At 43.5% G+C, this 25824-nt stretch overlaps 1 protein-coding gene across 1 annotated transcript in view; it reads right to left on the bottom strand.

Annotated features, from left to right (window-relative positions):
- The window catches only part of ECEL1 (endothelin converting enzyme like 1), a 152935-nt gene that overhangs the window by 13612 nt on the left and 113499 nt on the right, over nt 1–25824 (bottom strand). The window contains exons 10-13 of the mRNA XM_077290204.1: nt 4818–4921; nt 3652–3710; nt 1818–1869; nt 569–636 (exon numbers count right to left, since the gene is read on the bottom strand). Of these exons, the coding sequence (XP_077146319.1) occupies nt 569–636; nt 1818–1869; nt 3652–3710; nt 4818–4921 (283 nt within the window). The remainder of the gene's footprint in view (nt 1–568; nt 637–1817; nt 1870–3651; nt 3711–4817; nt 4922–25824) is intronic.

Consider the following 25824-nt stretch of genomic DNA (forward strand, 5'->3'; position numbering starts at 1 on the left):
CAGGCAATCACTAAGATCTGACCTTAAGAGATCACCCCAATACAGGTACCTAGTAGTATTCAGGCTTAAATCCTTATTATAATACTTCATGTCATTGAACCAAGCAGCCTGAAATTACCTCTGCCATTAAAACCACAAATTGTAGCAATTTGATAATGTACAGTTCATGAAGATATAGGTAATTACCTGTACTTGCAGAGTACAGGCAGCTGTATGCTTCCATTCATTGAAAACTACTGATGATCCACTAAATATACATAGAAATTTTGGACTTTTTCATCTGAAGTTATATTTTCTTAATGTAGGAGCTTCAGAAAACATCTTTATTCCATTTGCTGATTTTGTCATTGTGTATAATGATTGTGATAGAAATCACCAATTGAGCACCAGCTAGATGGTATTCAAAATGTTGAACTGCATACACTATATACAGTACGCTATAACGGCAGGATAATGGCTGCATTACTAACCAATCATATTTTACTATTGCACCTTTAAAATATTACAGGTATGACATTGGTAAGATCATGTACTACAGTCCACCACTGATGATAATATTAACATTTACCCCAGTCATCATATCCATGTGTAAGCTCATGCCCGATGATGGTGCCAATGCCGCCATAGTTCAAGGATCTGTAGATATATTAACATGTTATATGCCATAGAGACATTAATGCCACTAACAAAAACATTCCTCCAAAATATAGATACCTACAAATGTCAATATATTGATTTGCTGATTTCAGTCATTTGTTATGATTGCCATACAGTTCATAAAGGGGTCAATACATCAAAGTGCTTATGCCAGTTTCACTTTGAAAAGTAGCAAAATTATTAGACTTTTGGAGTCAAAGCTAGTTCTTTGGCATCCCAGCTGGACGTGGAATTAGCCATGCCCACCCATCTATTGTGTTACTAGATGTGGCCTACCTTACGACAGAAATCTTGCTCCAGTCCCAGACTAGAGTCAGATTTCTGGCAATGCACACACCACTTGCAAGATGTACATGATTCCTTAAGTGGTGTGGGCCTCTTAACGAATCAGGCTCCTCTTACTCCATGATACGGCTGTCCTAATAAATAGGGGCAACAGTCTTAATTCTTGAGCCTCTCTGTTAACGTGTGTCCGACTGGTGGATATTATTATTTCAGTGGAGCTAAAGGAGATTAGCATTTGTCTGAGAGTTCTTGTGCTATTAACAATTGAACACAAAGAATTGGGGGAAAACATTTTCCACAGTGCTAGCCAGAGACATGGTGGTGGTGATTAATGATCAGAAAGATGTGACCACTGTAAATTATTTTCTTTATGCGTATGGTTTTATAAATGATCAGTTCCATTGATTGGCACAGTAATTGTCCATGCTTAAAATGTTTCCTTGGCATTTAGTACTAAACACTACATTGGCAGCATTTGGTTTGCTAGCTGGTTAGTCAATGAAGATATAACATTCTCAAGGTGGAATATGTCATTTTGTGCACGGATATTAGATTTTTCTGTGTTTTTGGTGCAGAAAACTCAGGAAGTACAGGCTCTAAACTGTATCAGCATGAAAACTGCAGCAAAAAAAAAAAATGCAGCAAAACCGTGTTTTTTTGAGCAGTTTCTTTACTGCTAATAGAGCAGGTTTTACCTGCAGAAAGAAACCAAGCAAAAATGCAATGTGTGAAGATAGCCTTACTACTCTCATTGGGCATGTGGAAAAAAGTTTCTCAAAAATAACAAGCAATTGAAAGATGGTTCCCTGAGGGGGCTGTTTCTGATAGCACAACTAAAATATACTAAACGTTCAGTTGATTTCTCTAAAACTTACTGTGGAAAATCTGGATCATAGAGCGTAGGTTGCAAAATACCAGCAGGAAATACTGTGGATGACAAAAGTGCCATACCATTATCTTTAAGGTAGCTAAAATAATTGAACATACACAGGTACATACCGTGCCTTGCGAAAGTATTCGGCTCTCTGGAACTTTTCAACCTTTTCCCACATATCATGCTTCAAAGATAAAGATACCAAATGTAAGTTTTTGGTGAAGAATCAACAACAAGTGGAACACAATTGTGAAGTTGAACGATATTTATTGGTTATTTTAAATTTTTGCTGAAATTCATAAACTGAAAAGTGGGGCGTGCAATATTAGTCGGCCCCTTTACTTTCAGTGCAGCGAACTCACTCCAGAAGTTCATTGTGGATCTCTGGATGATCCAATGTTGTCCTAAATGCCTAATGATGATAAATATAATCCACCTGTGTGTAATCAAGTCTCCGTATAAATGCACCTGCTCTGTGATAGTCTCAGGGTTCTGTTTGAAGCACAGAGAGCATCATGAAGACCAAGGAACTCAACAGGCAGGTCCGTGATACTGTTGTGAAGAAATTTAAAGCCGGATTTCCAAAACTTTAAACATCCCAAGGAGCACTGTGCAAGCGATCATATTGAAATGGAAGGAGTATCATACCACTGCAAATCTACCAAGACCCGGCCGTCCCTCTAAACTTTCATCTCAAACAAGGAGAAGACTGATCAGAGATGCAGCCCAGAGCCCCATGATCACTCTGGATGAACTGCAGAGATCTACAGCTGAGGTGGGACAGTCTGTCCTTAGGACAACAATCAGTCGCACACTGCACAAATCTGGCCTTTATGGAAGAGTGGCAAGAAGAAAGCCATTTATCAAAGATATCCATAAAAAGTGTCGTTTAAAGTTTGCAACAAGCCACCTGGGAGACGCACCAAACATGTGGAAGAAGGTGCTCTGGTCAGATGAAACCAAAATCGCACTTTTTGGCAACAATGCCAAACGATATGTTTGGCGTAAAGGCAACACAGCTCATCACCCTGAACACACCATCCACACTGTCAAACATGCTGGTGGCTGCATCATGCTTTGGACCTGCTTTTCTTCAGCAGGGAAAGGGAAGATGATTAAAATTGATGGGAAGATGGATGGAGCCAAATAGAAGACCATTCTTGAAGAAAACCTGTTGGAGTCTGCAAAAGACCTGAGACTGGGGTGGAGATTTGTCTTCCAACAAGACTATTATCCCAAACATACAGCAAAGTCTACAATGGAATGGTTCACAAATAAACTCATCCAGGTTATAGAATGGCCAAGTCAAAGTCCAGACCTCAATCCAATCGAGAATTTGTGGAAACAGCTGAAAACTGCTGTTCACAAAGGATCTCCATCAAACCTCACAGAGCTTGAGCTGTTTGCCAAGGAAGAATGGGCAAGAATTTCAGTCTCTCGATGTACAAAACTGATAGAGACATACCCCAAGCGACTTGCAGCTGTAATTGCAGCAAAAGGTGGTGCAGCAAAGTATTAAGTTAAAGGGGCCGAATAATATTGCACGCCCCACTTTTCAGTTTTTGATTTTCCACAAAAATTTAAAATGACCAATAAATTTCGTTCAACTTCACAATTGCGTTCCACTTGTTGTTGATTCGTCACCAAAAATTTACATTTGGTATGTTTATGTTTGAAGCATGATATGTGGGAAAAGGTTGAAAAGTTCCAGGTAGCCAAATGCTTTCATGCTTTCGCAAGGCACTGTAGACACAGACACATACGTTATGCAATACTTTACATATTTGTAAGGAAATTCCACTAAAAAGCAGCAAATGAAGCTCCTTAGTACTCACCCATTTGGTTCTTGTTGGGAAGATAGTAGGCATTAAGGGCTTGTGGAGGGAGCAGCCACCTGTTAGGAAGATTAGGGCTAAATAAATATCTCTTGTTCACGAAAAGTTATACTAAGTTTCAATCCACAGTCTTCATTCCTTCATCTTCAGATGTCCTGACATGCTATTTGCAGCTTGTTAAGAGAGAGACCAGGTTAAACCAGGTCAGAGGCCACACAAGTCAATGTGTTTCGCTGTGACCACTGACCCTTACTAAACTTCATGAAAACAATGTAAGGGAGCTCCACCAGCTACCTCCTTACTAAACGTGCCCCAGCCTACACGACTCTGCCTTACTTCTTGGTAGAGCCCAGGTCTGGCTAGCACTATTACCATTGCTAAAAGTCTTTTGATATAGGTGCTCTGACTTGCCTGCTTAAGGAAGAACACTGCCGCCACTGAAGATCTCTTTCTGAAACTTGCTCTATTTTCCTGGTCCCTTCCCACACATACACTCAATGATGATAGCTTTCCTCTGAGGGTGTCCTTTCTTGTCTCTCGCTCACTAACAACTACCAAATCAGGAACTGACACACAGGTCCCCAATCTTCCTCCCCAACCAGGGTGCCGGCTCTATAGTTCACCGTCACCCCTGACTAACAGTAACTGTAGCCTCCCAGAGGATAACACATACAACACAGTACATTGTCATACATTTAGAACAACAGGGATCTCCAGATCTCCAGGGATCTTTTCGTGCCAACTACATTGTAAAAAAATTAATCAACATCCTCTTTTGGGGAAAGTTTGACTAAAAGTGCATTACCTAGTTGACAATTTAGCTATTTCCCCATCAGTCAAATCAAGTACTCTAATCTACTAGTCTAATATACAGAATGTGCCTTCATAGACAAGTTTCTATTGTATGAAACCATTATTTTTTAGATAATCGCAAGTTTAAGTGCAGAATATTATTTTTGTAACCGTGTTGTAACATTTGCACAAAAATACGTTTTTGATTAGTGGGGCTTATTAAAATCTTGAGGGCAAAAAGATGTATTATGTTGGTTTTCCTTTGGTCCATTTGTAGACATCTTGAAATTAGAACGGGTTTTGTGCTTATTTTTTGAAAAATGCATTAAAATGTCAAAGTGACTATTCTATAATATAACGGTGGGTATACATACGCTGACTTATCCACTTCCTGACGGATCCTCTTTACTGATTGTTTGATGCTAAACCTAATACTGTTCAGAATGTTCTTGAAATAGGTCTTCTCATGAACCTCAAACTAATGGGTTAAAAGAAAACAGAAAATAGAGAATCAGTGTCCATGAAATAAAGATGATGACATAACCGACCATGAAACAAAAAACAAATGATATAGTGTATTGAGCTGATCAAAGCAGGCAATAATGAGTAGAATAAAAATACAGAAAATATTAGACATCATTAATGTATTACACATTCTGCCGGAGACATGAAAGATATGAGACAAATGTGGGATATAAATGACATTCCCTTGGTGGCATTTACCGGTACCTTCTTTTACTTTGAGAGAACTCACATCATAGATTTAATGTAACATATTAATACCAAATCCCTGGCTGAATTTCTCACTAGTCTAGCACCCGGTGAGTCATTAGGTCATTTATATATTCTGTTAATCAAACACTTGTTGTTCATGGTAAACAGAAACTTCATTAACTCATGTTGATGACCAATATATATGTGTTTGTTCACAAATTATTAGTAGGCAATCTGAAAAAAAATCGAATTTTTTAGCTTTTATGCGTTCTTTTTTTATTTTTACCTTGTAAAAATGCCACGCCATAAAAAGGCACAAGAACACTGCACTGTTTTTAGTTTTTATCTATCAGCTACAGTATTTTATCTTTAACTTTATGTTAACACCTCGAACCAACATTTTTGGTTGCAAAAAAAAACTGCAAAAAACACCAGGAATAACAAAGCAATTCCTTCACGACATATAACGTATATTTATATCGTATGTCATGCTCCTGACTTTGAAGCTGGCTCTGGTGCAGAGCCCACATCTTTCCCCGCATTAGCTGTCATGTGCCTTTAACAGCCATGGATGGATTGGAGCTCCACCAGCTGTTAACCAATCGAATCTCATTGTTATTCTCTGACAACGGGATTTAACATGTGCTAGCTGGAAGCGCATCATTTACCCCTTTCTGACATCTGATGTAATAATCCGTCCATGTTCCCTGGGCCAATTTGACCAGGGATGCATTATTACGTAATTTCGATCTCCCGCACACCACCCGTGTGCGGGCGATCGCCGCTGGGTGTCAGATGATTCTGACAGCTGACACCGGCTCTAAGTGCAAGGAGCAGTCATGCACCGCTCCCGACACTTTAATCCCCGAAATGCTGCAACTGAACGAGATCGCAGCATTTCGGGAGCCGGCACAGGGCTGATAGCGGGGTCCCGATCGCTGCCATGGTGACCCGATGACAACATCCGGGTCACCAGAGCTAGGAAACTTGCTCATCATGTGCAGTGCATGATCAACAACTTTCCCTGTCAGTGCAGAGCTGACAGTTTCTACAGTATGGGGATGCTGCTGCGTCCCCATACTGTACAAGCGATCAACCTGCAAAAAATGATAGTCCCACAGTAGGACAAAGTAAAAAAAGTTTAAAAAAAAAGGTAAACATTTTTTTTAAATCATTGTAAAAATAATTTTTATAAATTTAAAATAATAATAAAAAAAAAATTAAGAGATATTGTATCTATAAATAAATATTTGAATTAAAAAAATATAAACAATAAAATTACATATATTGCCGCATCTGCAGCGATCCAACGTATAAAACTCTGTCTCACTAGTTAACCCCTTTAGTGAATGCCATAAAAATAAATAAAAAACAAGGCAATAAAACAATGCTTTATCATCGTACTGCCCCCCCCAAAAACAGTGGAATAAAATGTGATAAAAAAACGGATATGAATTAATACGGTACCACTGAAAACCTCATCTTGACTAACAAAAACAAGCCGCCATACAGCTCCATCAGTAGAAAAATATAAAAGTTATAGCTCTCAGAATAAAGCAATGCAAAAATAATTATTTTGTCTATAAAACAGTTTTTATTGTGTAAAAGCGCAAAAAAAAAAAAGATATAAATGAGGTATCGCTGTAATTTTACTGACTCGAAGAATAAATCTGCTTTATCAGTTTTACCACACACGGAAAGGCATAAAACCCTGCCTCCCAAAAATCGGAATAGAAAGCGATCAAAAATGTAATTTGCCTCAAAATTGTACCAATAAAAACGTCAACTCGTCCTGCAAAAAAACAAGCTATCACATGACTCTGTGGGCCAAAATATGGAAAAATTATAGCTCTCAAAATATGCTGATGCAAAAACTATTTTTGCAATAAAAAGCGTCTTTTAGTGTGTGACAGCAGCCAAACATAAAAACCCGATATACCGTATATACTCGAGTATAAGCCGAGATTTTCAGCCCACTTTTTTGGGCTGAAAGTGACCCTCTCGGCTTATACTCGAGTCAGTGTTGGCGGGGGGGTCGGCGGGTGAGGGGGAACGGCGGCTGTGATATACTTACCTGCTCCTGGCGCTGTCCCTGCATGTCCCATGGTCTCCGGGCACCGCTTCCTGTGTTCAGCGGTCACGTGGTACCGCTCATTAAAGTAATGAATATGCACACATATTCATTACTCTAATGAGCGGTACATGACCGCTGAAGACACAAAGATGCCGCCGGCTCCCGGAGACCATCTGACAGTGAGACGCTGCCAGGGACCGCGCCGGGAGCAGGTGAGTATATCGGGGGGGTGAGCATTGCGCGATAGTTACCTTCCTCATTCCATCGCTGCGCGCTGCTCTGTCTTCCGTCCTCTGGCTGTGACTGTACAGGTCAGAGGGCACGATAACGCGATTAGTGTGCTCGCCGCCCTCTGCCTGAACAGTCAGTGCCGAGGATGGAAGACAGAGCGCAGTGATGGAACGTGGAAGGTGACTATCGCAAGTGTCGGGGGCCTGAGCGAAGAGAGGTGAGTATGTGATTTTGCTTATTTTAATCGCAGCAACAGCAAATGGGGCAAATGGAGCATCTTATAGGGCATAATGTATGGAGCATCTCATGGGGCCATAATGTGTGGAGCATCTAATGGGGCATATATGAGGAGCATCTTATGGGGCATATATGAGGAGCATCCTATGGGGCATATATGAGGAGCATCTTATGGGGCATATATGAGGAGCATCTTATGGGGCATATATGAGGAGCATCTTATGGGGCATATATGAGGAGCATCTTATGGGCATATATGAGGAGCATCTTATGGGGCATAATGTGTGGAGCATCTCATGGGGCCGCAATGTATGGAGCATCGTATGGGGCATAATGTGTGGAGCATCTCATGGGGCCCCTAATGTGTGGAGCATCTCATGGGGCCCCTAATGTGAGGAGCATCTCATGGGGCCACAATGTATGGAGCATCGTATGGGGCCATAATGTGTGGAGCATCTCATGGGGCCATAATGTGTGGAGCATCTTATGGGGCCATAATGTGTGGAGCATCTTATGGGGCCATCAACCTTTATGTAGCGTTGTATGGGGCAAATGTTTCTATGGAGCATCTTATGGGGCCATTATTAACCTTTGTGCAGCATTATATGGGGTATATTTTAATATGGAGCATCTTATGGGGCCCATCATGAACTGTATGAAGCATTATATGGGGCTCCTGATTCAATATGGATATTCAATAACCCGTAACCTACTGATGTCTCAATTAATTTTACTTTTATTGGTATCTATTTTTATTTTTGATGTTAACCGGTAGCTGCTGCATTTCCCACCCTAGGCTTATACTCGAGTCAATAAGTTTTCCCAGTTTTTTGTGGCAAAATTAGGGGGGTCGGCTTATACTCGGTTCAGCTTTTACTCGAGTATATACGGTAAGTCTGGTATTGCTGTAATCGCACCAACCTGAAGAATAAAGTCGCCTAATCACTTATACCGCACAAGGAACGGTGCAAAAAAATAAATAAAACCAATTCTTCACCTGCTGTTGATTTTTTCATTCTGCCTCCAAACGATCACAGTAAGACTCGATGCACATTTACCCTGTGCTCTGCGCTGAGCGCTTACACCGGGGTTTCCGTGTAAATCTCTGAAATACGTGATTCAGACGGAACCTCTGGCAGAAGATTCCCTGTAATGAGGCAGATGGAGGCGCTGTGGATGCCATCTGACCTGTGATACGGCGGTGGCCATCTTTGTAGGATTGCATAATAGTGCCGTCGACCACAATTTTGTGCACTTCTGAAAAGAAGCACACTACTGAACAGAGGTCAGATGGAGTCTAGAATAACTCTGCTGCCTCATTATAGTAAATGGATCCCTCGGGGGTTTCATTTGAATCACGTCACTCAGAGATTTAGATGGAAACACCAAAGTAAGTGGTCAGTGTAGAGCGCCGGATAACTGTGATCCAAAACTTTATGTAAAATGTTCCCAATGGAAGCTTCAACTCAATTCACAAAAAAAGCAAGCCCCACTCAGGTCTGTCATCTGTTAACGGAAATATAGGGAGCTTTCACGTTACTGGTAGTACAAAGACTCTGGAAAAGCGAAATGGCTCCTCACACTCCAAAAGAAAATCAGCAAATCCTCTGCTCTCAAATCCAAATGCCCCACTCCCTTATGAGTCCCACAGTGTACCAAAACCACATATTGTGTCAACGTTTAGCATTTCTGAAGCCTAACTTACGGGTACATGCCTCCAGAAGCACAGGCTGGGCATAACGTACTGGTGACTACAATGTACTGGTCACTACAATGGCAGTTTGCAATTTTCACTCCACAACATTCATTGCTGCTTGTTTCTGGAAAATACCCACGGAGTCAAAATCGTCACTACACCTGTAGATAAAATCCCCAAGGGTTATAGTTTCCAAAATGGGGTCACTTGAGGGGGAATTCTGCTCTTCTAGTAATTAGGGGCTCTGTATATCAAGTCCGCAAAATGTTCTAGGAAATCTGCGCTCCAGGAGGCAAACAGCGCTCCGTTACTCCAGAATCTCTCCGTATGGCTAAGTAGTACTGTACAGCCACATATGGGGTATTGCCACGTTCAGTAGAAATTGTGGGTCAAATTTTGGTGACATTTCTACCCATTCCTTGTGTGAAAATGTAAAATCTGGGGCTAAAACAAAATTTTTGTGGTAAAAATGTAGTTATTTTTTCTTTACTGCCCAATGGATTAAAATTCTGTGACACACCCGTTGTGTCAATATGATCACTGCACCCCTAGATTAATTCATTGAGAGGTGTAGTCTGTGAAATGGGGTCAATTATGTGGAGTTCTGCTGTTCTGACACTTCATTGGCACTCCCAGTGGGTCATGGCACCTGGAACCATAAGGGTATGTGCACACGTCAGGATTTCTTCAGGATTTTTTGCATTTTTTTGCGGATTTCCCCAATAAAAACGCTATAATACCGCATAAAAAATGCATACATTATGCATCCTATCATTTAGAATGCATTCCGCATTTTTTGTGCACATGTTGCGATTTTTTCCGCAAAAAAAACGCATTCCAGAAAAAGAAGCAACATGTTCATTATTTTTGCGGATTTTTTGCGGATTTCCCATTAAATTGGAGTGTCAGGAAAAAAAACGCAAAAAATCCGCAAAAAAACCGCACAAAAAACGCGTAAAAAACACGCAAAAAAAAACGCATGCGGATTTCTGGCAGAAATGTCCGGATTTTGTCAGGAAAATTTCTGCAAGAAATCCTGACGTGTGCACATACCCTTACAGTAAAATCTGGCACTCCTTCCCTTCTGAGCTTTGCACTGTGCCTGAAAATTATTGTATATGTAGAGTATTGGCACACTCAGGAAAAAATGGACCTAAGTTTATTGTAAAAAAATTCGTATTAGCCCTTAGAAAAATTAAACTTGTTGCCAAAACAACATTTTAGTGGTAAAAATGTAATATATTCTATCGTTACTGCTCAGTGGTATAAAATTCTGTGAGGCACATGTGGCGTCAATATGATCACTGCACCACTAGATGAATTAATTGGGGAGTGTAGTTTGTAAAAGAGGTCACATATAGGGGGTTTCTGTTGTTCTGGCACCTCAGGGGCTCTGCCAATGTGACATGGCACCCTCAAACCATTCCAGCAAAATCTGAACTCCAATATGGTGCCTCTTCCCTTCTGAGCTTTGCGCTGTGCCTCAGAAGTAGTACTCCCCCACACATGGGGTATAAGTGTACTCAGAAGGAATTACACATCAAACTGTATGAAAACGCAAAATAACATTTTTGCGGGGAAAATTTATGCGGGGAAAGTTTATTTTCACGGCTCTATGTTATAAACTTCTGTGAAGCACCTGGGAGTTCAAGGTGCTCACCACACATCTATGTACATTCCTTGAAGGGTCTAGTTTTCAAAATGGGGTCACTTATGGGGGATTTCCACTGTTTAGCCGCATCAGGGGCTCTCCTAATGGGACATGACGTCCCCTAATCATTCCAGGAAATTTTAAAATTCATAAAGTCAAATGACGCTCCTTCCCTTTCGAGCCCTGCCGTGTGCCTAAACAGTGGTTTTCTCCTTCATGTCGGGTATCGGCATACTCAGAGGAAATTGCACTACAAATTGTATGGTGCAATTTCTCCTGGTACCCTTATAAAAATGCAATATTTTGTGCTAAAAACATTTTTGTGGAGAAAATTAGATTTTTTTTTATTTTTACAGTTCAACATTATAAACTTCTGTGAAGCAACTGAGGGTTCAATGTGCTCACCATACATCTAGATCAGTTCCCTGAGGGGTCTAGGTTCCAAAATGATGTCACTTGTGGGAATTTTCACTGTTTAGGCACCTCAGGGGCTCTCCAAACACGACATGGCATCCGCCAATTGTTCAAGCAAATTTAGGGTATGTGAACACGTTGCGGATTTTGCTGCGGATCCGCAATGGATTGGCCGCTGCGGATTCGCAGCAGTTTTCCATGAGTTTACAGTACCATGTAAACCTAAGGAAAACAAAATCCGCCGTGCACATGCTGCGGAAAAAACGAGCGGAAACGTAGCGTTGTTTATTCCGCAGCATGTCAATTCTTTGTGCAGATTCCGCAGCGGTTTACTCCTGCTCCATAATAGGAGTCCGCAGGTGTAAAACTGCAGGTGGAATCTGCACAAAATCCACAAAAAGAAGCGGTAAATCTGCGGTAATTCCGCAGTGCAGTTTACCTGCAGATTTAAAAAAAAAGTGTCCGGAAAAATCAGCACCACTTTCCGCAACGTGTGCACGTGGCCTTAGCATTCAAAAAGTCAAACGGCACTCCTTCCCTTCTGAGCTCTGTAATGCACCCAAACATTGTTTTTTTCCCTCAAGAGGGTATCGGCATGCTAAGGAGAAATTACACAACAAATTTTGGGGTCCATTTTTTCCTGTTACCCTTTCACAAAAAAAAATTGGATCTGAAGTACAATTTTTAGAAAAAAGTTAAATGTTCATTTTTTCCCCACATTTCAATAATTCCTGTGAAGCACCTGAAGGGTTAATAAACTTCTTGAATGTGGTTTTGACCTTGACAGGTGCAGTTTTTAGAATGTCACTTTTGGGTATCTTCTATCATATAGACCCCTCAAAAGGACTTCAAGTGTGAGGTGGTCCCTAAAAAAATGGTTTTGTAAATTTTGTTGTAAAATTGAGAAATCGCTGGTCAACTTTTAACCCTTATAACTTCCTAACAAAAAAATGTTGGTTCCAAAATTGTGCTGATGCAAAGTAGACATGTGGGAAATGTTACTTATTAAGTATTTCGTGTGACACCGCTCTGTGATTTAAGGGCATGAAAATTCAAAGTTGGAAAATTGTGAAATTTTCGCCAAATTCAAATCTCTGTTTTCTTAACAAATAAACGCAAGTCCTATCAAAGAAATTTTACCACTATCATGAAGTACAGTATGTCATGAAAAAACAGTCTCAGAATCACCGAGATCCATTGAACGTTCCAGAGTTTTTACCTCATAAAGTGACAGTGGTCATAATTGTAAAAATTGGCCTGGTCATTTACTTGCATAACACCTTCAGGGGTAAAGTAGTTAATTTCGCCCATCGGTGCCCCTGTCACATGATCGGTGGGCACCGATGGGTTGTCATGACAGCTGCAGGTCTGCTGAAGACCCCATGCCTGTCATTACAAGACTTCTGTGAATGTCGGCTCATGGCCGGCGTTTATAGGAAATCGGGATTTTTGGTATATGTAGCAGTGCTTCAAGTCTCCTAAAAGGACTATTGAAGACAGTAAAAAAGTTAAAAAAAAAAAGTTTTTAAAAATATGAAAAAAAAGCCCCAAATGTTCAAATCACCCCCCTTTTGCCCCATTGGAAATAACAGTTAAAACAGTTAAAAATGGTAAATAAAAAACACAAAAGAACAATTGTGGAATTGCACCACACTTGGATTTTCAGTTCCCCATTTTCCAGTACACTATATAGTAAAATCGATGGCGTCATGGAAAAGTTCAACTTGTCCTGCAAAAAAACAAGCCCTCATATCGCCATATTGCAAGAAATATATAAAAAAAAGTTATGGCTCTTGGAGGTAAGGGAGAAAAAAAAAAAGAAATTGACCATGACATGAAGGGGTTAAATTATACAAGAGGAACCACCCTTACCAGGTTAAAGAACTAGAGTGAGCATACTCCCTACTATATGCAAAAACTATACGCTAATCTTTGGTTTAAAAAAAAACTTCAAATATATAGAATAACGAATATTTACGTTAAAATTTCACAAATGACATCTTTGTATTTTTTTGCTTTTTTTTTCTCTCCTTTTGTTGCAGTCATAGGTTTGCCTGCCAGATTCCAAACATTGGAAAAAATGCTTCTAGGGAAGAATGAGCATGAGGCACATTGAATTCCTGAAATTTCCTTATGCTAGCATAGTAAATCATTGGCATTTCAGAAAAAATATACTTTGAAGAGTCAAGCACCTGCATCAGCGCAGGGAAGAGCTGGTCAGATGGGGCACTGGTCCAGTCTAGATCTTTAAAGTATTTTTATCAGAAAGAGAGAAAAATATATTTGGCTCCAATTATGCAGCCAGACTCTGATTCGTGCTGCCTGTGGTTTGCGCAGCATTTATCACATGACTGGTTCCCTTTATCTTTACATTGTTTTGGAAAGTCACCTTCATGTGTCACTGCATGTTATAGATAGAAATAAAAATAATTATTATTATGCAGCACCAACATATGTTTGATGACTGTAATATCAGAGCCAATTTTAGACAAACTGTGCCTCTGCCCTGGGCAAAATTCAAAGTGGGGCTCCAGATTCTGATATACTGCACCACCAAAATCTTTACAATCAATTCAGTACATTGAATTGGGTATTTGGCTTGTAACAATCTTAGATCTAAGATTCTAAGATCAATTCTTAGGTCTAAGAAGCCACACAGAGCAGGAAAGGAGTAAATTGCCATCCAAGGGTTAGAAGTTACATAATCAGAAAGCTAGTTAGACAAATAAAAGCTTTTCAGTGTCCTCACTCACCACCTGCTATTGTCATCATGTTAACTCCTTGCTTTATTATTAAGCAAAAAAGAAACACAATTGGTATTGTTACATTAGTAAAGACCATAACTATATAACAACAATCTTATGTAACCCATAGGATGAGCACCACAAAAATAAACAAACAAGGACTTAGTTAAATTATCAAATAAAAAAAATTCTACCAATAAAAATAACAACTCATGCCACTAAAAAGAATCCTTCATACAGCCTTGAAAGTAAAAATAAAAAAGTTATGGCTGAAGTAATAAAACGCTAATTAAACGCTCGCAGCAGAGCAAGAGCCGAGGGTCATTAGCATATCACATCCGATGCTCTTGCATCGGATGCCATACGCTCGTCTCACGCTGGCCTAAGGGTGTAAGGAGTTAAAAGCACCAGAAGAGTCTGGGGGCGGTTACCTTCTCGGCTCTGTGCCCGGAACCTTTGAGCTGTGCCGCAGGTTCCCTAGGGGAGAGACTTGTAGACTGGGACAAGAGGGAAGCAGCCAGAGAGCGGGAAAAGGACGGATGCAGGAGAGAGAGCAGCTTGCAGAGCAGCGTGCAGAGCCGGGTGCAGCTGCGCTCCAGAAGAGAGAGAGAAAGAGAAAGAGACTGCCCAGAAAGACTGCATCTTGTAGAGACTGCCCAGAAAGACTGCATCCAGTGAGTACTTAAAGCGGACTCTGCTGTGACTTTAGGGGGGCGCTTTGAGACCCGTTGAGAGACTACTACACCCTGGCCCCTAACTCCTGGTACAGAGACTTAACAGTGCAGAGCCCCTTGTTTTCCTGGTACAGAGACAACCGTGCGGAGCCCTGATTTTCTGGCTGTGCTATAAAAGTTAAAGACTCAGAGCCTGTGCATACCACATTAACTCCCGAAACCCCAGGCAGCAGGCTCTCAGAGACTACTCTGCTCACGGACCACAGAGGGACGACAAGTGCCGCTGATTCTCGGCGCCTACGTTGGAGAAGACGACCCTCCAAGCAAGTCCTCATGAGACTGATAAGTGTTCTTTTCTCAAGAAATCCTGCTTAATTCTGTTTTATTGTTTAACTCCCGTATTCTTGCATTGTTTTATTGTTAGTTATTTTCCATTGCTTCCTCCCTGCGAGGAGAACCTAATTCCTGTTATTAAACCCCTCAACTGTTGGTCTGCCTGTTCCGTGGGGACATACTCAGTACCTGCACGTTATTACATTTGGCGTAGTCGGCAGGATGTCACACGGTAGTGCAGATAGGGCAGACCAAGCAGCGGGGGAAGTTCCCAGGCCTAGCATTTCCCTGGGAGCCATGTTGAATAATTTGCCAAGGTTCACTGGGAACAATGTAATGTTGTGGAGTTGGACAGAGCGTATTCGGGGAATGATGCGGATGCACCCCATGACACCAGCCCTGGAGGCAGAAATTGCATTGATGGCTCTGGAGGGGGAGGCGTGGGATTCTGTCATGCATAGGTCCCCCCGGGAGAGAGATACCCTGGACAAAGTGCTGCGCATACTTGAGGAAACGCATGGGGACCCCACTGACGTAGGGGAACTTCGCATGCGACTGTTTCACCGGGTACAACGGGAGGGGGAGACCGTGACCCAATTCATGAACGCCCTACAAGAGCTTCACACTGCTATCAGACGAAAGGACGGTGTAGGGGTAGGGTCAGTTGATGTGGTGCTCAGAGATCAGCTAGTGACAGGACTGCGTGACGCAATGATGAAACAGGCACTGCGAGAGCGCATGCGAGTAAAGCCAGACATGACTTTCTCTGAGGTTGGCAGTGAGGCGCGTGTGCGAGAACAAGAACAGGGAGTGACGGGGCTGGTAGGAAGGGTGCAGAGCGGGGAGGTAACCACCACCGCAGGCAATATTCCCCAGTGGGTGGAGGACCTGAGAATGGAGATTAGACAGGTCCGTGAAGAAATGGCGGCCTCCAGAAGAACTCTGGCAGAGGGGCCCGGCCCTCTGGTGCGAGACAGAGAAGCTGCCCCCCGAAGGGAGGGTGAAACTACCAGGAGGAGAAGCCCTCTTACATGCTACACTTGTGGAGAGTCCGGCCACATTGCTCGATGGTGTCCCCGGCGGAGCCGACCATCCCCGCATCCTCCTTTAAACTAGGTGGCTCTGGGCTTGAGGGGCGCCGCTCAGAGCGTGAAGAACAGAGGAGGAGGAGTAAAAGTCCCCACAGCCTTGTTTCCACGTGCCCTCTGGTCTGGGCAGAAATCAATGGAAGAGCAGTGCGATGCTTGATAGACACCGGCTCACAAGTGACCACCATGCCTGAGAGATATTTCCGCCATCACTTCACAGAGGCGCTACGGCCCGAATGGGGTCCTGTGATCAAACTTATGGCGGCCAATCACTTGCCCATCCCGGTCGCAGGGGTGGTATGGATGAACATAGAGGTCTGCGGAAAAGACCTCGGGAGGAGAGGAGTGGTATTGGTGGATGGAGAGGTAGCTAAAGACCATACCGTGACCCTGGGCATGAATGTGTTAAAAGACTTCGGAAGCCTCGTTTTCAACGAGTCCCCGGAACAGTTCCTACAACAATGGAGCGACCAAACTCCTCAGAGAAGGGTCTTCCAACAACTGATACGGACCGCCCAGGTCCGGGAAGCATACAGCGACGGAAAGGAACTCGGCAAAGTCGTCGTCCCCGCCTCAGTCAATCGAGTGTTGCCCCCTGGGCAGACAGTGCTTCCCCTGCCTGTACGAGCTGGCATCCCGCTGGAGGGAGTCGAAGTCCAAATTGAGCCCAGCAGAGACGACCAGCTGCCGTCAGGAATATTGGTCGCACGGTCCCTGGCTACCTTGCGGGATGGAACTGTCCTTGTGTGCTGCATCAATTTGGGGGAGACAGATATAACTTTGCCCCCTAGAAGCAAAGTCGCTCAAGTCCTGGGCCTTCCAGACGAATTGGTCCCCACTGAGGCGGTACAGCTGACAGCAAGGCCAGAAGATCCGTGGCTGGTGACCGTCAAGGCGGAGGCAGCTCCGGACCCCAGGTTAATGCAAGAAGAGCGCCAGATACTGGAACGCATGAGGGCGGAGCTCTCGGAACTTACTCCGCAGCAGGTACCTCAGGTAGAAGCTGTATTGGGGAAATTTCAGGATGCGTTCGCCAAAGATGAAGATGACTTTGGACGTACCACGGCCATTACCCACAAGATACCCACCGGGGATGCGGCGCCAATCCGGGAACGGTACCACCAAATACCTCCACAGATGTACCAGGAGGTGAAGGGAATGCTGTCACACATGCTGAAGAAGGGAGTTATACGTGAGAGTCAGAGCCCGTGGGCTGCCCCTATCGTCTTGGTGAGAAAGAAAGACGGGTCCCTGCGGTTCTGTGTGGACTATCGGCGGCTCAATGCTTGCACAGTGCGGGACTCATACCCACTGCCCAGGATAGAGGAGTCCCTGACGGCACTAGGGAATGCCAGATATTTCTCCACGTTAGACTTGGCCAGCGGCTACTGGCAGGTGCCCATGTCTGAGCAAGACCGAGCCAAGACGGCCTTCATCCTTCCGATTGGACTGTATGAGTTTGACCGGATGCCCTTCGGCCTAGCAAACGCCCCAGGAACATTTCAGCGACTCATGGAGAGATGTCTGGGAGACCTGAACTTTGAAGCCACTTTGATCTACTTGGATGATATCATCGTCTTTGCCCCCACCTTTGAGGAGCATCTGCAGAGATTAGAGCAAGTTCTGAGTCGGCTACAGAAGTATGGCTTGAAAGTGAAACCCCAGAAATGTCACCTCTTCCGTACCGAGATTGAATACTTGGGACATGTTGTCTCCGCTGAAGGGGTGAGGCCTTCCCAGGAGAAGATTGCTGCGGTACAAGAGTGGCCAACTCCAAAAACGGTGAAAGATGTGCATGCATTCCTGGGACTCACGGGATACTTCAGACGCTTTGTAAAAGACTTTACCCACCTTGCTAATCCACTCCAGGAGTTGTTGAGGGGAGTGCCCTCTTGCGCCAAAAACAGGAACATACAGTGGGGGAAGCATCAGGAGGAGGCATTCTTGGCTTTGAAGAAGGCATTGACGGAGGCCCCCGTGCTGGCCTACGCTGACTTCACACAACCATTCATCTTGCACACTGATGGGAGCCTGCAGGGCCTCGGGGCTGTACTGTCGCAGATGCAGGACGGGAAAGAGCGCGTCATCGCATACGCCAGTCGGTCTCTGCATGACTCAGAAAGGAATCCAGAAAATTACAGTTCATTCAAGCTGGAGTTGTTGGCGCTGGTGTGGGCAATGACTGAGAAGTTCGCGGAATATCTGGCTGGCTCAGAAGTTCATGTACGCACCGATAACAATCCGTTGGCCCATCTCGAGAATGCCAAGTTAGGAGCCCTAGAACAACGTTGGGTAGCCCGAATGGCCAAGTTCCGATACAGAATTTCGTATAAAAGAGGAGCTGAGAATGTACATGCGGATGCCCTCTCTCGAGTAAACTATCGCAAACCAGCACCCAGCCAGGATGAAGAACTGGAAGATGTAGAGGTTCCAGGTTTTGGAAAGACTGCCAGGACGGTGGCAGCGGCGCGGGAAATTGAACAGGAAGAGGCCTGTGTGAATTTGCTGGAGCAGCCCCGCGATGAGTGGGTCCGAGTACAACAGGAGGATCCGGAGCTAGCTCAGTTTGAGAAGGTGGGTCGTGTCTGAACAAATGCCCAATCGACGTGAGAGGAGGTCCATGTCACCTGAAGTACTGAAAATGCTACGCCAGTGGGAGAGGCTCGAGTTGCGGGATGGTATCCTGTACCGGAAGGTATTCCTGCAAACAGAACTCAGTCTTGTATGGCAGACAGTGATTCCCTCGTCCATGATAGACCAGGTGGCTAAGGAAGCACATGAGAAAGGAGCACACTTTGGGCCAGAAAAGACTTTCCAGTGGTTACAGCGCCTATTTTATCACCCCCACTTAAGGAACACTGTGGATAAAGTATGTCGGCAATGCAGAAGTTGTGAGCTGGTCAAACCACCAGAACAAAGAGCTCCCACAGAGACGGTGAGGTCTTCTGGCCCCATGGACCTACTGGCAATAGATTACTTGACAATTGGACCAGCACATCAAGGTTATGAGCATTGTTTAGTGATGATAGACCACTTTACTAAATTTGCCGTAGTGACGCCCACGCGGGACCAAACTGCCGAGTCGGCGGCTCACGCAATCTGCAAACACTTCATTCAGGTGTACGGGTGTCCCAAGCGCATCCATTCTGATCAAGGGGCCTGCTTCCTCGGAAGAGTGATGGAGGAGCTGCACCAGCTGTACAAAGTAGATAAGTCCCGGACCACCCCTTATCATCCACAGGGGAATGGGGCTTGTGAAAGATTTAACCGCACTCTGATTCAAATGCTGAGGACTCTGGAGGAGGACCAGAAGGCGAAGTGGACTGAGTCCGTCCCTGAATTGGTGTGGGCATATAACAATCGTAAACACAGCATTACCGGATTCACCCCCTACTCTCTGTTCTTTGGCCGACCCGGGAAGGGACTGGCAGAGCTGGCGCTGGAACCCGAGGAGGACTACCCACGGACGGGGGTGTACTCCTGGGTTCAAGAACATCGTCGTCGGTTGCGAACAATTCAACGTCTAGTGCAGGACCAGCTACAAGAATTGGAGCATCCCCAGGTAGCTCCTAAAAAGGGGACAGCCCTGTGGCCTGGAGACCGAGTCTTAGTGAGGGAAAAGCGCCCACACAACAAACTGGAGTACCGATGGGAGAAAAGGCTGTACCGAGTGAAGCGGCGACTCGGCAACGGGGGTCCCGTTTATGAGGTCCAGCCCAAAACGGAAGAAGGGACTCCCACCCGCACGCTGCACAGGAATATGTTGCGTCCATGTTTGTCTCGAGATCCTGAATCAGTCCAATTGGCTCCAGCACCCCCACCGGCTGCGCCAGTGATCAATGTAGATGTGGAAGATGAGGAAGACTTCGAATCTCCTCCAGTGAACCCAGGAACAGGGCTGGTGCCAGATTCTACCAACGTATCGGAGGAAGCCTCGACTCCTCCCACAGCAGCTGACACCACCGCCCCTGCTGGTTTTAGACGCTCTGAACGTTCAACGGCTGGTGTACCCCCTGTTCGCTACAATCAGGATGAGTTCATCTGGCAGCAGATTGTGCAAGGACTAGAAGGTTGCCAACAGGAGCTCCTGAAGATCTCGCCCGTGGAATGGCGAGCAGAAAGAGGGGGGGAATGTTACCTTCTCGGCTCTGTGCCCGGAACCTTTGAGCTGTGCTGCAGGTTCCCTAGGGGAGAGACTTGTAGACTGGGACAAGAGGGAAGCAGCCAGAGAGCGGGAAAGGGACGCATGCAGGAGAGAGAGCAGCTTGCAGAGCAGCGTGCAGAGCCGGGTGCAGCTGCGCTCCAGAAGAGAGAGAGAAAGAGACTGCCCAGAAAGACTGCATCTTGTAGAGACTGCCCAGAAAGACTGCATCTTGTAGAGACTGCCCAGAAAGACTGCATCCAGTGAGTACTTAAAGCGGACTCTGCTGTGACTTTAGGGGGGCGCTTTGAGACCCGTTGAGAGACTACTACACCCTGGCCCCTGACTCCTGGTACAGAGACTTAACAGTGCAGAGCCCCTGTTTTCCTGGTACAGAGACTTAACAGTGCAGAGCCCCTTGTTTTCCTGGTACAGAGACAACCGTGCGGAGCCCTGATTTTCTGGCTGTGCTATAAAAGTTAAAGACTCAGAGCCTGTGCATACCACATTAACTCCCGAAACCCCAGGCAGCAGGCTCTCAGAGACTACTCTGCTCACGGACCACAGAGGGACGACAAGTGCCACTGATTCTCGGCGCCTACGTTGGAGAAGACGACCCTCCAAGCAAGTTCTCATGAGACTGATAAGTGTTCTTTTCTCAAGAAATCGTGCTTAATTCTGTTTTATTGTTTAACTCCCGTATTCTTGCATTGTTTTATTGCTAGTTATTTTCCATTGCTTCTTCCCTGCGAGGAGAACCTAATTCCTGTTATTAAACCCCTCAACTGTTGGTCTGCCTGTTCCGTGGTGACATACTCAGTACCTGCACGTTATTACAAGGGTACGTTCCCACATTCAGGAATTGCAGCGATTTTGACGCTGAGTATTTATGCAGTGTCAAACCCGCAGCGGCCAGATGTTACAGCATAGTGGGTGGGATTTCTAGAAAACCATGTCCACTATGCGTGCCTAGTTGCCTACAGATCACCGGCGGAAACTGACATGCGGCGAGTCTAGCCTCAGGAGCAGAAATTTAATGTGATAAATCCGCATGGTTCAGTGAATACATGCGGATTTACCTGCATTCAATAGACAGCAGCATTTTGGACATAGCGAAAATACGCTGCATTATAAGCGTTGCTCCTTCAGAGTCGTGGACACATAGCCTAATAGAAACATGTCACCACTTCTGTATTTTTCACCCATTCCTAATTTTGGCTTACAAATACTGATGTAAAATATTGACCAAATACTGATCATATACTTACGTACAGAATGGAGGTAATACAGTATGTCATGTATGCCGCATGCTGAATGCCTTAAAACCAAGATACAAAAAACAATTGAATGCCCAGTATCATCTGCAGGTCCATCACGATGGAAAATGTCAGGAGTTCAATGTGTACCAATGCTGCAGACTTAAATGGTTATTCCCATCTCCAAGATCCTACCTCAATATGTAGTAGGTGTAATAATAATAATATTAGCAAATACCTCCAATTAGAAATATAGTATATTTCTTCTGATTTGTATATATCAGTAGTAATAACTCTGGGTACCTACAAGTGCTTCTCACTAAATTAGAATATCATCAAAAAGTTAATTTATTTCAGTTCTTCAATACAAAAAGTGAAACTCATACAGTATTTAGAGTCATTACAAGCAGAGTGATCTATTTCAAGTCTTTATTTCTGTTAATGTTAATGATTATGGCTTACAGCCAATGAAAACCCAAAAGTTATTAAATGAAAAAAATTCTCACAGTGATCTTTGGTGAAGTCACTGAGCTTGAACTACGGTGACCTCATCACTGACTTTTTCCCACGGTCCTGAGGTCACCGCAGTTCAGCCCTGCTGGAAACACAGCCTCACTGACTGGCGGTAGCCACGGTGATGTCACCGCTGGTCAATGATACTGCGCTCGAAGCAGCTCATTCTCAGCCTGGATGGTCGCATTTTGGCACCACCCAGGTTGAAAACTATTTATCCCCCAGACATGGATTATGGTGTGGGACAGAATGATGGATAGGGGAGGAATATTGTTGTTTTTTATTTTACTTTTATTACAGAAGACAAGGGCTTCAGTGGAATAAACAATGTTTATTAAAAACAACAAACAATACCACACTGGCGCTAGTGAGATAAAATATGTGCCAGCTGCTGATATCAAACGGGTGCCGTGACTCACCCGTCACACCTGCTAGTGAAATAAAAATACACAAAAAATGAGATATCGCGCTATAGCACTACTTGGTTGAACCCACCTATTGAATATATAAGAACCTACACTAATATGCCATAAACTCAGAATGAAATGACAATGGTATAATGAGAATGTTAAAAATAATAATAGTAGTAAACTGCCCCCACTTCAAATACCAAGCACAATGCAAACGAATAATTAATATATATATAGAAAATGAGCTCAGCTCCTTACCTAAATAGTAACTTGAGGCAAGTAACAACTGATTCAGCACTGTAAGTGGTAGATGTCAGGAGCTTGCAATACTGGGTAGCAGATATAGATGTCAGCCAGTACTGTGCTGGTGTAGCAATACCGGTAATCCGGTGCCAGCAGTTGGACCTGCTGAACACTTGGCGGCAGAGGTGGGTGTCCACAGAAAGAAAGGACTGTGCTCGACGAACGCGCAGAGCCAGGAGCACTCCGGCCGGTAGTGGACCTGGATGCGCGTGTGAAAGAATGGCCGCCGCTGCTAGACTGCAGCGTGTGACGTCACAAGGGCCTACGGCGTGCAGCACAGGACACAAAGTGGCTAACCAACGCGTTTCGAGGGACTCCGTCCCTCTTCATCAGGGTTACCGCCCCCTCTCTGCCGATCACTATATATAGATTAGTAAACCAACAAGTTAACCCTTTTGGGGAAAAAATGGCATTTAGCACCGATCCCTCTAGAATCCATATAATATAGAATTCATATAATATAGAATTACCGGCAATACCTGCATACAAAACATAAAACCAATTTTATTTATATAATGATTAAAAGCTAAAGGAGACCTCATACATACGCTGCTGAAACCCAGATATATAAATACCATATATATACTTGATAAATAAATAAATACACAGCATAAATAAATAAATAAATATGTGTATATAAAAAAATGTCTGTATATATATATATAACCCCCAATTGCTCTCTACATACTAAACATGCATTGTCTGCACTATCTAAATACTTAAAATTATATTTTTATTTATATTTTTAATTTACGTTAAAAACCTATATAAAAAATGGAAATACAAACAGTGCAAGAAAGTTAAAAATTAAAACGCATATAATTCCAATTCATAATTAAGGCCCATAGGGGCCAAACTATTTAAATTAAAAATCCATAGGGATTCGACCCTAGACATTTTCATCAGGTAGTCACCACCCCTTTGGTTATGGGGGACCATTTGTATACCGCAAAAAGTGACATTTCTCAAAGATTGGTTATGTCTTTCTTTAAAATGGCGAGAAAGGGGGTGCCCCAAGAAACCCTTTTGTATATTTTTAAAGTGTTCCCTGATACGTTCCATCAGGCGGCGTTTGGTACGGCCCACATATAGTTTCCCGCACGGGCACTTAATATAATAAATAACTCCCGCGGAAAAACAAGAAATATTATCTTTAATTAAAAACTCTCTGGTGCCATTTGTATCAGAAAATGTATTTATCCGGGTCTTTTTAAAAGAGGTGTGTAGGCAGCCAAAACAGCCGCCACATGGTAAAAAACCAGCCTTCAGTTGGTTTACTGTTTGAGCGTCATTTTTGCTTCTCGTAGCTACAGTGGGGGCTATAAGATTCCCCAACGTTTGTGCTTTCCTATATATAAATTTAGGGTGAGGGGGAAGGAGTTCCCCTACTACTTTGTCTTGTTGTAGGACGGACCAATGTTTGCGGATAATGCGGGTAAATTTATTATAACCCGCATGAAATTGCGTGACAAATGGTAAACCATAAACCTGTTTTGGCAAGTCACCATGCATTGGGTCCTCCTTAGCTGTTGATACAAGTAGGGTACGCCTATCAGTTCCGGCCAGTTCGTTCCTTGTTTTTTCCAACAATGGCCTCGGGTACCCCTTTTCCACAAATTTCTCAGTAAGGAAGCTTGATTCCAATTGGTAATTCTCAATCGTTGAGCAATTCCGTCTTATCCTTGTGAATTGCCCCTTTGGTATATTCGTAAGCCAAACCGGAAGGTGGCAGCTAGTAAGATGTATAAAACTATTGGAGTCTACCGCCTTCCGGTGGCACTTAGTACACAATTGATCATTCTCTACGTAAATAGTGAGGTCCAAAAAATTGACCTCCACAGGACTTGTATGCGCTGTAAACTCAAGTCCATAGGAGTTGTTATTAAGTCCGGATAAAAAGGTGTCCAACTCAACTTGGGACCCTTCCCATATAAACAAAATGTCGTCGATGAAACGACGCCACATCACCAGACCAGGGCGTAGCATGCCTTCCTTATATATATGGACCTCCTCCCACTTGGCCACATAGATGTTGGCATAACTTGGGGCAAACCGCGTGCCCATGGCGGTGCCCCAAGTTTGTAAATAGTACTGACCCTCATATGTGAAATAATTGTGTTGCAAAATAAATTTAATGCAATCCACAACAAAAAGAATCTGCTCACTTGTATATATATTAAGGGCCATAAGGAAATGTGTCCATTAGACAAAGATTTAATCTTACCAACCCCAATCTATATAATGTTAATAAAGCCAGAGACTTACTTAAGTCTCTGGAAAAACTACTGATGTCCGAATTAAGGGACATGTGGGAGATTGCGTCATTAGAGAAATACATGAAGGCTAATATAGCCCCAAAGGGATTAATTGTACAGAAACATCTAGCAGCGGATTTTGGAGACTCTAATATCCAGGATGAATGGAACGCGATGTTCCACATTTTTTCTATGAAAACTGTACAATTTATTATAGATAAACGATCCGCCAACCTAGATCAAGTTAATCATGAAATTAATCGGATCTTTGATGATCTTCAAGTTTGTGATCTCTCAATAGACAACCAAAACATGGTGGAAAGTATTTCACACAGGCTAAAAGAAAAAGAAAAAGAGATTATGAAGAAAAAACTGAAGAAATTTCAAAGGGATAATATCCCACAACATCTACCTATAATTGAGACCACACTTGAGGACCTGCCTATGGTTCCAAATACAAGTACCCAATCCAGAAACAATAAATTTATAACCCTGGATGAAACTTCTGGTACGTTAAATCCCACTGAACAAGATATATCTGTAGAATTTTCCATTTATGCAAACTCAAATTCCACACAGTACACACCAGTATCCGTCCATACCAGAGATAGGATAATGGTGGAAGACTTAGTGGCATCCAGTGATGA

The sequence above is a fragment of the Ranitomeya variabilis genome, chromosome 2, assembly GCF_051348905.1.
Source record: "Ranitomeya variabilis isolate aRanVar5 chromosome 2, aRanVar5.hap1, whole genome shotgun sequence".
Classification (NCBI taxonomy): Eukaryota; Metazoa; Chordata; class Amphibia; order Anura; family Dendrobatidae; genus Ranitomeya; species Ranitomeya variabilis.